Source organism: Lissotriton vulgaris, chromosome 7 (assembly GCF_964263255.1).
Source record: "Lissotriton vulgaris chromosome 7, aLisVul1.2, whole genome shotgun sequence".
NCBI classification, from domain to species: Eukaryota; Metazoa; Chordata; class Amphibia; order Caudata; family Salamandridae; genus Lissotriton; species Lissotriton vulgaris.
The window spans coordinates 795,391,320-795,403,462 of NC_141695.1; the positions used below are offsets into that span (position 1 = coordinate 795,391,320).

At 44.0% G+C, this 12,143-nt stretch overlaps 1 protein-coding gene across 1 annotated transcript in view; it reads right to left on the bottom strand.

Moving 5' to 3' along the window:
- The window catches only part of CCDC40 (coiled-coil domain 40 molecular ruler complex subunit), a 762,745-nt gene that overhangs the window by 480,957 nt on the left and 269,645 nt on the right, over window positions 1–12,143 (bottom strand). Inside the window, exon 12 of the mRNA XM_086931053.1 lies at window positions 10,011–10,254. Coding sequence (XP_086787179.1) covers window positions 10,011–10,254 — 244 coding nt within the window. The remainder of the gene's footprint in view (window positions 1–10,010; window positions 10,255–12,143) is intronic.

Consider the following 12,143-nt stretch of genomic DNA (forward strand, 5'->3'; position numbering starts at 1 on the left):
CTTCTGTTAGGGCACCCTTCAGAGGACTCCTGACTTTAGTCAAGGAAGGCTGGGATCAATCTCACAGGAACTTTACCCAGGATGTAGTGTGAGCTACATGCTGGCCTTGCCTTCAGGGTGCCAAATGGCAAGTTGTAAAAATTAGCTTCCAACAACCTAGAAGCCAGCCAAGCTACACTGAAGGAGTGGTATGATAAAAATTCTACCACTCTGGATTTGCAGCCTGGTCAGAAGGTGTGGGTAATAGAGCCAGAGCTCTCCAGGACCGCTTGACTGGCCAATATGGTGTAATTGAGAGAAAGGGGGAACCACCTACATTATTTATCTGAAGACCCTTAGGCAATTGCCTCAAGCCCCACTTTGAGAGGTCTGAGGTCACCATGCTGTTGGTGACAGATGGTGGGGAAAAACAGGAGTGAACCTCTCCCTATCCTCTTAGCCAGCAAGGAGAAAGATGGGTCAGTAGAAGGAGTAATCATTTCCCCCACTCTAACTCCTGAACAATAGAGACTGCCACCAAGTAAGCTTCTCTGTTCTCCCATAATGTGGACACAGAGGACAACCTCCCTGTCAAGAATAAGGGCCTGATTACGATCTTGGTGATTGGGATACTCCGACACAAACGCAACGGATATCTCATCCACCAAATTAGAATTTCCATAGGATATACTGGAGTTGTTATCTAGCTGACCAGATATCCGTCACGTTTGTGACGGAGTAACCCTGTCTGCTATGATTGTAATCAGGCACAAAGTCTTAAGGATGTCAGATAAGGTGTGGTCCAGGAACTGACATTTTTCAATGTGGTGCTAAAATACAGCCATCTTGCTGCTGTAAGAAAGTGCCCTCTTTTTGAATGGTTGCCCCCACTTTTTGCTGAATTGCTGATGTACTTTGACTGAGCGTGCCCTGGGTTCCTGCTAAACAGGTGCCCAGGCATATGTTCTTTCCCTAAACTGCATTAAAACAAAACCCAATTGGCACTCTTTGGCCACAGGGCAGTCCCTTGTAATTGGTACCAGAGGTACCAAGGGCACTGTGATCAGGGAAGATCTCCAAGGGCTGCAGCACTTATTGTGCCAGCCTAGGAGGCCCTGTACCTTTACACACACACACTGCCTTTGCAGGCTGCATGTTATGGTGCAGAACAAAGTAAAGAGTCGACATGGCACTCATCCCTGTGTGTCATGCTACAACCCACTGCCCTGGCATAGGTCAGCCACCCCTCTAGCTGGGTGCACTATGCCAGTGGTGAGGGTACAGGTGCATGAGCCCTGTACCCCTACAGTGTCTAGGCCAATTCGTAGACATTGTAAGTGCAGTACTGCCATTAAGAGTATATGGTGCTGGGAGTTTGTCATTATGAACTCCACCACACCATGATGGCTTTACTGAAAACTAGGAAGTTTGGTATCAAACTTATTAGCACATTAAACCCACACTGATGCCAGTGTGGGATTTAATGAAAGATGCACTCAGAGAGACTCTTAGGAAAACGAACTAGCACTAGTGTCCAGGCTGAGTAGCTGCTCATCAGCTGCCACCACCAGAAATGTTTCTGGACCCGTGGGTCAAGAGCCTGCTGCTGTCGGGGGTCTCAAACAATACACATCCTGGAACGAGGTGCCAAGCCTCCTCCTCCAGGATGGGCAGGGTCCACAAAGGAGAAGCTTCAAAGGCTTGCTGCCTTTGTGAGCTTCTCCAGGCCTTTTGCTGCTTCCAGCAACTGGCCCTACCAGTTCTGACCCCCACTTTGGGTGGGAGAATCAGCTGGAAAACCAAGTGAGGAAGGGAGGTGTGCCCACCTTTGCCAACCCCACCATTCAGGTGGGGAAGGCGAGGTGAAGCACAACTCTCAGTCCCCGCCATCTTACAGATGGGGGGACCCAGCCAACCAGAGTGAGGCATATGCCGCCCTCCCACTGGAGGGTGGCATAATAGGGGGTGTACCCATCCCAAGGAAGGGACCCATAGGTCCCAACATCTACCTACTTGTAAACGTCCCTAAATCTAGTATCTAGGGGCAACCCCGAACCTTGCCTCCTCAGACAATAACCGACCAAGAAGAAGAGAAAAAGAAAAACCAAAGAGCTGTGCTGAAACTAAGAAGAGGAGGACGCCCACTGACTTGGCCCCAGCCCTGCCGGCCTGTCCCCACCTGCTCCAGCTAAATCCCAGTATCTCCTGCAGCCAGCAACCTCAAGAGCCCCAAGGACCTGCCCTGCCTTCCACAACAAAGACTTTGTCCCCCGTGAGCACCGGATTTGCTCACCAACAAACTCAGACTCCATCCAAAATCGTGAATCTGCACCACTCTGCTCCCGATGCCCACAGCCCGAGTTTGTGTGGCCCATCCCACGAGGAGGACTCCCCGGCAATCCTGTCCTGAGATCTGGTGAACTCTGACCTGCCTCGACACTCCAGACAACACCTGCAGTATCTTTCTTGAGGACCACTACGACCGCGACCGGAGCTGGTAAGAAAACCCCATGCCTAAAGACATCCCTGCACCCAAAGTCCCATGGCCTTGGGTGGCCCAACCAACGGTGTCCCAGCATCCCCAGGCATCCCACCTTACCTGTCCAATCAGTGGTCACCTCCAGATGATCTTCGTCCCTGAGCCTACAGTCTTTGTTGAAACCGGAGAATACCCCTTTAAAACAACAGGGCACCCAATGCCAAACTAGCCCCCTGCACCTAGCTGCCCCTGCGGGTGTACTTTTGGTACTAACTCAGATCACCCTTTGCCCTAAGCCTAACACCAGGAGCTTTACTCCCACAACCTTGTGGCCTGCTCGTGAGCAGCCACCAACCGGAGGCCCCCTATCCCCTATTGGATAACATTGGGCCTCAGCACTCTGTACCCGGCTGCCCTAGTGCCGCTGAGGGTGGTTTGAGAGTGCATCCCTGACCCTGGGTGGGTACCCTGGTTCTAACCCCAGAATACCAACTCCCACAAACTTGTACTTACCTGCAAACCGATAACTTCATTTTTCTTCATAGGAATACATTGACTGTTTTTCCTTGAAAATTGTTCTGTGTGGAGTTGGTTTGTTTGGAACATTCAAAAAATGTCTAAGTGTGATATCTAGGCATATCACACTGCTTAGCAAAAGTTATCTGAAAAGTAATCTAAAAAGTAACATACATAGTAATCTGAAAAGTAACTGAAAAGTAATTTCGAAACAGTGACTTACCTGTAATTCATTCAACTGCATTTGAACCTGCATTCAATTGTAAAACATTGCATAAGATTCTGCAAAGCATTTATTTAACTTACCTGCACCAGGCATGGCTTGGATCTGGAAATATAATAACTAATTTATACAAACAAATTGGTCTGAGTTCAGTCTTTGACTGTGTGACATCATTTGCCGCCTGAGTGTGTACAACAAATGCTTAACAAAACCCTCTGATAAAGCCTTTCTGCTCGCCCACACTACCACAAATAGAGAGTAAGGTGCTATCTACTTTTACCTTTACCTATCTTTGGGGTTCTGCTGAACTCTGTGCACACTATACCTCATTTTGGTAAAGTATATACAGTGCCAGCTTCCTACAGCTGCTCCCTGCTATTCAGTGAGAAAACCTCAATGAAAGACTTCCTATGTAACTCAATGAAGGTGATACATAAATGACTTCATTTGAAATTTATACCTCCAATAAAGATGTTTTTCTATTATACTATAGAAAAGAAGTGTACCAGGGTCCCTGCACATTGGCTGGAACGTTCTACTCTTATGACAATTAATGAGGCACCAATGATGCAGAACCTTTATGTCTCCACCATGGGTTCTTCCCTAGAACTTGCACAAAGAAAGCGTTGAAATCTCCTTATTGGTGTCTTAATTCGATACATCTGATTTTCCAAAGCTATAGTATGTTTTCAAATCACCCGTTTTATGTGGTAGATTCAGTAGTGGGATTTATGCTTTAAGAATGTTCTGTTCAGTGGAATACAAGCCAGTAGAATAAATCATTCAGTGAAAATGCGTAAGCCTTAGAATTACGGGGTTAGGAACCCCTAGCAAATGCCAAAGAAAACCGACCTACACAAGTGATCTAAAAGAGGGTATAGCCATTCTCCGAAAGACCCAACTTGTTCCTTCTTCAGAAATCGCTGAACTGAGAGGCGGGCAATTATACAACTCTGCAAACTCATAAAAGTATTGATTGTAAAACACTTGCCCTACAAGTGTTTATTGGCGCTGATATACGAAAAGGGAAAATTGGTAACGATCAAGAATTCCATTGTGAGGAGTGAAACATTGATTATGAGGTTTTTACACTATAGAGGAGCATTCACAGTTGTCTAAGGCAATTCTTTGTGTGGAAGGTGAGCACGTGATTCTCAATACCATCAGGGGAAGTGACTTCTATGTTGCAGTAAACTAAAGACAGGATAGAGTCAGGAAGGATATGCAGCACAAGCATGAAGACACCTTATTAGTTGATTTGATATACTTGAAGGAGGGTGCAAATGGATATTCCAAAGCTGCAATTAAACTCCCCCCACCCCCTAATATAAGTTAGCCTAGGCTAGACTAAACATTTGGAATGTGTCTTGAAACAATGTCTTATACTCCTTGCCACTATTTGTGACCATGCTCCGGTCCTGCAGTCCTTTGAATACAACAAACGTTCCATCCAACTCAACTTTGTGCTTTAATTTAACAACCTTTACCAAATCGGGCTAAACATAATGGGATTTGAATTTGACTATGAGCTATCTACTGATTTGTGGCGAACGGTACCTAAAAGCCTGTAGCCAAGGGGCTCAGCATGACATTCTAGCAGGCTAAAGTTAATTATTTTATGGAAGAAGAACAAACACTCGCTGGGCCAAGGGTGACTTCAAAATGTCATAAGAATGAGGGGAGGTGAAAATTCTAAGAAGTGTAACAGATACCCCTACCAAAGCTTTCATTGTAGCAGCCAGTGGTTCTTTGGGGAAAGACATAAATGTTCCTGTCTCTAAGTTTATGTACCTAAATGCAGACAAGGTGGCAATTCCACCAAAGGATATGCATGTAAGAACCATCCTCTCTGCCATAAATGCTGGATTTAGAAGTTCTACAGAGACTTCTATGCGGAACCCCCTTTTGATTAATGCACCCAAAAACGTCTCCAAAAAGGCCAACTGACGGCACTGAAGTGCTCCTTACAGATTTTTTTTATTTTCAGCTGTTGCATATAATCTGGGACTGCTTATACATGAGGCTGAAGTGACTGGAAGCTCCTTCTTTCTTAGGGTTCTGCATGGGGTCTGGCTTCAATGCGAGGAGAGGGCTGCTTGATGTAGGTACTTTGCAAATATTTTATTGGGACATCTTGTGGAGAAGATATGATGGTGCAGGCATTTCCATCAACTGGAAAGATAACCACATGATCATTATTTTCGATAGTAGAGATGCCAGCAATCTAAGTAGAACCAGGCGGAGTTGAGACTGGAACCTGATGAAGGCTGTGTTTGGAGATTTTCGGAACCTTGTTTAAACCTTATTGCACAGCAACACCGCCTACACCAGCAAAAGGGTTGCTTTGAACCCAGGCAACACCAATGGAATGCCTGCATTACAGCAAAAGACAAGCAAAGAATCAACATGCAAGCAATGAAACCATACACCAAGCCCGTGGCCTGAATCAAAGAGGTGAGAGCAGAGTCAACTGCAAAGTCAGCCCTGACGAGACTTGGGAGTAGCACAATAATGGTGCAGAGAAAGGTGTGAATCCAGAACATCAGGAGGACCCCTGGAATCACATTCCCACAAGACCTCGCTGTCAATCTTTGGGACGGGGACCTCCTGCAAGAGTTCCAGTTCAGTCACGTTAGGAAGCCATCATGGGTGTGAGTGGCCATTTAGGCAGCACACTTAACATAGCCCATGTAGCCCAATAGATCCATGACAGAACAAACACAGATGACTCTGCTTCTGCTTCACTGGTATTAAAGACAAAACCTGAATAAAATAAGGACATAAGCTGTATGCCTGAGCAGGACATCAACGCATATCAATATTCAGCTGTGTGCTTTTCCTTCTGAGGTCACAATGTACAGACCTTTTTGATATTAGCATAAAAACCCTTAAATCTTGTTAAACAGCACATATACCGGTCCTCCACATAGTATATGCACACTTCTCAGGACGCCACCATGAAATCTGTTGGACCACTGCCCAGGGAAGCTTATGTGATCATAACAGGAGCCTCACCATGCACTAAAAGATATATGAACACCTCAGTTGAGCACATCCTTCTTTGATACTTAACAGGAGCACTGCTCTGCACTGTAGCCACATACTTGACTTAGGCATTTTCCCTGTGACAAGAAATGGAGGATGCACTTGTCAGTTAAGGATGCACTTGTCAACAAGACACCGAGTCCACGTTTACTAAAGAGACACTATTCCACAGGTAGGTGCTAGGAATGTGGCTGCTGAAAGCGAGCAGGAATGCAAAGTCAGTGAAATGCTGATCTCTCCAACACATATCATTTGCAGTTGTTATTAAAGTGGAGCCTGGGGATCATGGGATGATGCAATAGAAATGCACCGAAGAAAGGTACGTTGGGTAGACTAGGAGAAATAGTAGGTGTAAATTGACCAACTCTGGTTGTTGTTATTCTGTTCAAGATACTGAGGTGATAACAAACTACAACAGAAGGCCATGCTGGATGTGAGGTGATAACACACCATGATAGAGGGCCGCACTTCATTTCGCAGTCAAAACTTTCCTGTTCTCCTTTCCCCTTCTGGCTTTCACCACATTCCTGAAAAGAGGAATAAGGAGAAAAGGCACGCAGGGTTCTCGATATGAGAACACAAAGACGTGGTATTTCAGGATTTCTGCAGTGATGAATGAAAACCTATTTACAGTGTCACAATCAGGTTAAAGACATTGGTAAAGGTATGTTTGTTTTAAACTCACCTGTATGCTCCATTCTTAACAAGCTTCCTTTACATTTTCATTCCTTCGGGTTTTGATTTTCCATCTCTAAAATATACTGAAGTGCTTGACAGTGAGGATATAAAAATGTGCAATTTGATGATCTCTTTCACACGTGTAGTCATCTTATTATAGCTGTGGAAATCAACTGTGCATTGCTAACATCTTGAGCGCCGTTTTTCTCTTTTTAGACTCTGCCATATGTAAAGATTGTGTAAGAGGGTTTGGCCAACTGAGGCGATTTAATCTGCAGACAATAGAGCAAAGTCATTTGCTGCTATTACAAGGGCTATCCCCTGTGTTCTTGGGATCTTATTTCCCCATCTAACATTGATCTGAAGTTTTAGCCTCTGCTGGAAATAAGGCTTTGGTTGTTGCTTCTTAAGTATGATATTCGGAGAAGCTTCTCCAAACGTCTTGTATCAAATCTTTAGAAATTACTTATTTCCAAGCTTACAGTTCTAAGAGTTTAGCTTCAGTCTACATTTTTTGTATTTCATTTGCGTGGGGATCAAAAAGTGAGTTGCCTGAAGAACAAGTTACTTACTTTCGGTAATGCTCTTTCTGGTTGAGACTCTTTCTAATATCAGATACCTCACCTTTTGAATATTCCCACGGCATTAGACTAGATCCCTAAAATTTTTATAAGTACCTTTGCAAGCCAGTAGATGGTGCTGCACAGGTCCGCTCTAATGTTGTGCTGCTCAGGAAATGAAGTGCGGAGCCTATACAAGTGCCACTCCTGCGCTTTGACGTCAGTTGCTTTCACTACTGTCCGCAGCCCCAGACACAGAGCCCCAATTGCAAAGTGGTTGAGCAGTGTCCAGATTCCTATACTTGGGATCTTATTAATAGATACAGTCCAATGATAGAACGGGGAGCATGGGAGGCCAGTGAGGAATCTGCGGCCAGACAGAGTCTCTACCAGTAAGAACGTTACTGAAGGTAAGTAACTTGTTTTTCCGATAGATACTTCTAGCCGCAAATCTCTCACCATTGAATAGATACCAAAGCCGTACCCATATGGATGGACTCAAACCAGAAAGTCCTGCAGGACCAAGCAGGCAAAATGCCCCTTTAGGTGAGTCTGACAATCCAGAAAATAGTGCTTCACGAACGAATGAAGGGACACTCGTGTAGCCGCCTGTATACTATGTAGCCGTCATCTGATTTATCAGGATCGGCAAGTCGCGGGACCAGAAGAAGCTGTGTTGAAAACTCTTGATTGAAATAAATTTATTATTCTATTGAGAAAGACTGGTCCCTAGTGAAGCAAGATCGTTTTGGGGAACTGAACTTAACAAAATCATTGACGTATATTGGAAGTTTTTTTAATTACACTAACGCCATTGGAAAGGGACATAGCTACTCTATGCCCAGATGATGTCCAAGTAGGACGTAACGCGTAGGCTGTGTCATTGGCTGTATAATTTTGAACTTTTTGAAATATTGGATTTGTGATCATGAACTTTCTACATTGGATCTGATACATTTTGATTTGTTGCACAATATTGGATATTGAAAATAAAGTATTCACGGACTACAGTATTGGACTGGAAAAACCTTCTTTCAATATTTGGGCATTCCTTCTCTTTCGATTTAGCCGTCAGTAAGTCTTTAATGTGCTAAAACATGGTAACATTTATGCATGCCTATATTGGCATGTGTATCCCATTAAAGACAGATTTATTTGCTTTGCCATAGCTTTCTGCGTGAAAACAATGAAGGAAGAACAGTGGATAAGGGACAGATGAAAACAATAACAGAAAAAGTATACCAGGAAAAAACAAATGGACACTAAAATAAATTGAACATCAAAAGGAAAGGCAGTGGAGAGAACAATGGGAAAAGGGAAAACACACACACAAGTCCTGACTAAAACATTAAAAAAGCTTGCTGCAGTGAAAAAAATTATGTTTTCAAAAAAATAACGATATGTAAAGATTCGGTGTACTTTTGAGATTTAAAATAGTTCCTCTTGTATTGCAATGCAAGTATGCCATAGTAGGGGTCATGATGCACCGTGACACATCCAAACACTGAGGTGAGAGGTAAAAACACCTCTGGAAAAAGACAAAGCCTATTCTATGTATATTTTAATGAATTTGTAACAATAGGCCTTGCATGTAGCTGCTCTGTCGAGTCAGACCTAAAACTCGATTTTTTAAGGGGTTTATTACCTCTATTTTATTTGTAATTGGGTGTATGTTAGAAAAAGGTAAAAACTGTTGCCTTTAAGAAAGGCATTTGTTTTAAAATATAATTTGTAAAAGACATTTCTCTTTGAATAAAATGTACAGGAAGGTCACAGATGAACAGGAATATTCAATGTGTAGAATATCCCTTGATGGAAAGTTGGACGATTTTTTTCTGATAGCTGCTGCCTCTGACAAGCATCCAACTCTGAAGGTTGCCCTGTTGGTGTCCTTGTTGGCACCTTGAAGGTGCCAACTAGTCTTACGTATCTGGCCGAGCCTTGGTAGTGCTAAGAACAGGCTGACATATCTTAAAGAGAGAGGTCACAAAGTACAATTTAAAGCCTCCTTCACCTACAAGTAGAAACGCACCTTGTAATATTACTCTTTCCAAACTCTTTGCTCACAGTTCACTACTAATGATTCTGCCTGTGCTAGTATTCACCCCAATCGTCCTGTTTAAGACTTCTCACAGACATCACTTTCTCTCCACATGTTGCTTGACCATTCAACTACCATGCTTAACGTTTGGCTACACTCATAATGCGTAAAATTTCACCTCGTACATCATTGTCTAGGGTCTACTTGTGTTGCTGCACAAGGCATCACTTCTGATGTATTGGTATACAATTTACTCTCATCCATGCTGCATGAAGACTTACCTTCAACATTATGATCCACAGTTCACTATAGATCAAACTACACGCAGGACTTCTCAAACATCACTATCAATGGATTGATACATCATGATGTATGAGAACTCATATCAGATATCGCTCTACGGGGTTCACCCCCCCTTATAATGCATGAGGACGTACCTCAGATATTTCTGTCAAGGCTCGCTCCCAGTTTTAGTGCGAAAGGACTTACCACCATCACCCTGTTGAAGGCCTGCTCAATTTCATGCAAAGTGCGGGTGTAGGTGCTATATTCCACATTAAGGGCCTCCTGTTTGGACTGGCTTTGGGAGATCAGCTTCTTAGTCATAGCGGCATCATTCTCAGCACGGTTTAAGATCATGGTTAGCTGTTCATGTTTCTCCTCCTCCTTCATGGTCGACCTTTTGTAGCCTTCAATCTCCGTCTCATAGGACTTAAGCTGATGTTCTGCCTGACTAAGAGAGAAAGAGATGAAGGCAGCATAAGACAGTGGTATTGAAAAACATTTGGACTACGTGCACCTGCTCACTAGGGGGCAGAAGAGATAATAATATGGGCCTATGGGAGCCAAGATTAGAGTCTAATAGTACGGTCTACTGAGGGAAACGGGAAAGACAACTGAGGGCCTTAGAGAGGCTTGTAAAAGACATCGAATTAGGGAAACAGAGAACCATATATTTGATCGAGGGAGTAAAGAGATATGGCCTCGTCTGTAGGTAGGAGACAGTACATGGACCAAAGGGTGCCTTAAATACAGCCTCAAGCAAATGGCATTTTGTGATTGTGGAAGGTGCAATGGGCTACAGCCACCTGCTTAGGGGACCAGAAAATAATTTGAAGCAGAGAGATTCTTTTTGGGGTATCCCGCTGAGAGGAGCAGAGCAAAATATGTAGTTAAGGCAGGCCTAATCTTCAGGCAAAGAGCACAGAATACTATTACCATGATGGAGTCATGAACTGCAGCCTCCTGTTGAGGGCAGAAGATAAAATTAAGCTTTAAGAGGGTGCTGGATGCAGCCTCAAACTAAGTGAAACAGGAACCCGAGGGTACCATGGAAAACAATCTTCTGCTGAAGACACTCAGTAAAGAATAAAATGAAACCAAGGTATCTATGGCTACAGCATCCTTCTGAGGGACCAAAGCAGCATTTAAACTCGAAGGAATTATGTCAAAGGAAGTCCGGAATAATATTCTTCGAGGAAGCTATAACATCTTGCTCAGTGCATAAAATATATTATGACCCCCAGGGAGCCTTGGAGATAGCCTTCTGCTGGAGGGAGCGGAAATAGCGGAAACCAGAAATAGTCTAAAACTACAATCTCATGTTGAGGGTAGAAGACATATACACCTTTGGAAGCCTTGAATGTAGTCTTCTGAAGGAGAGCAATTAGAGGATATGGTCCCAAGCGAGCACTGGGTAATGTTTTCCAGAAGGTGCTGGTGCATTCTGAGGTCTGGCCTGTTGTCATGGCCTATACATTTAATGGTGACCTCAGTAATAAAGTCTGAGCTCGGGAAGTAGTGATGTAGCTCAACAGATGACTGTTCACTCTCAACCATACAGCTATGCTGCAGAAGTAGATCTGTAAATGGGTATCTTGACAAAGTCCTATAGATATGACTGTACAATCCGAAGTGTGGCTCGCACATGACATGGACGGCATGCAGATTTTAGGGCAACACCAGTAGTATAATCTAGGTGCCTATCCTGATTAGGCACTCTCGGGGCATAGCTCCTGATGTAGTCCAACAAATGTAAGGGCAGTCAGCAGCGAGGCCTATGCTCCTGGTTAAGGTCTATACACGTTCAGGTACACTTAGCAGTGAGAACTAGGCTGCTGTATGCCTCTACAGATGATACAGCACTCTTGGTATGCAGACCAAGCTCATAGCAGTAAAGTGTGATGTCTAACATAGCTCATAGATGTAAGGTCACTCTCAATATGAAGAGCATCAGAGGATATGTACAACAAAATACAGACACCAAACTGAAGCTGTTGCACTAGCAGTGAGTTTTGCTGGGCAATTTCAAAGGGCTAGGTCTTCACACATCAAGCCTCTTGGGTCTGACGTCTAAGGAGTTATCGTTGTTCATGGACCTGAAGAGGCACATAGCACACAAGTGCTCAGAACTCAACCCTGAGGACTAAGGCAAAAGTCTAGCAGGGTTACCGCATTAAAACCGAAAGCTTACTGCTAACCCTGCTTTCCCATATATGGAACGCTTCGAATTCAGCTCTAAGGCACATACATCCTGAGAAGGAAGAAGCTGGAGGGGTGTCAGCAAACAGCAGATCAAGCCCAGACAAGAAGGTGGTACAGAGGTGAGGAGGAAGGGATAGA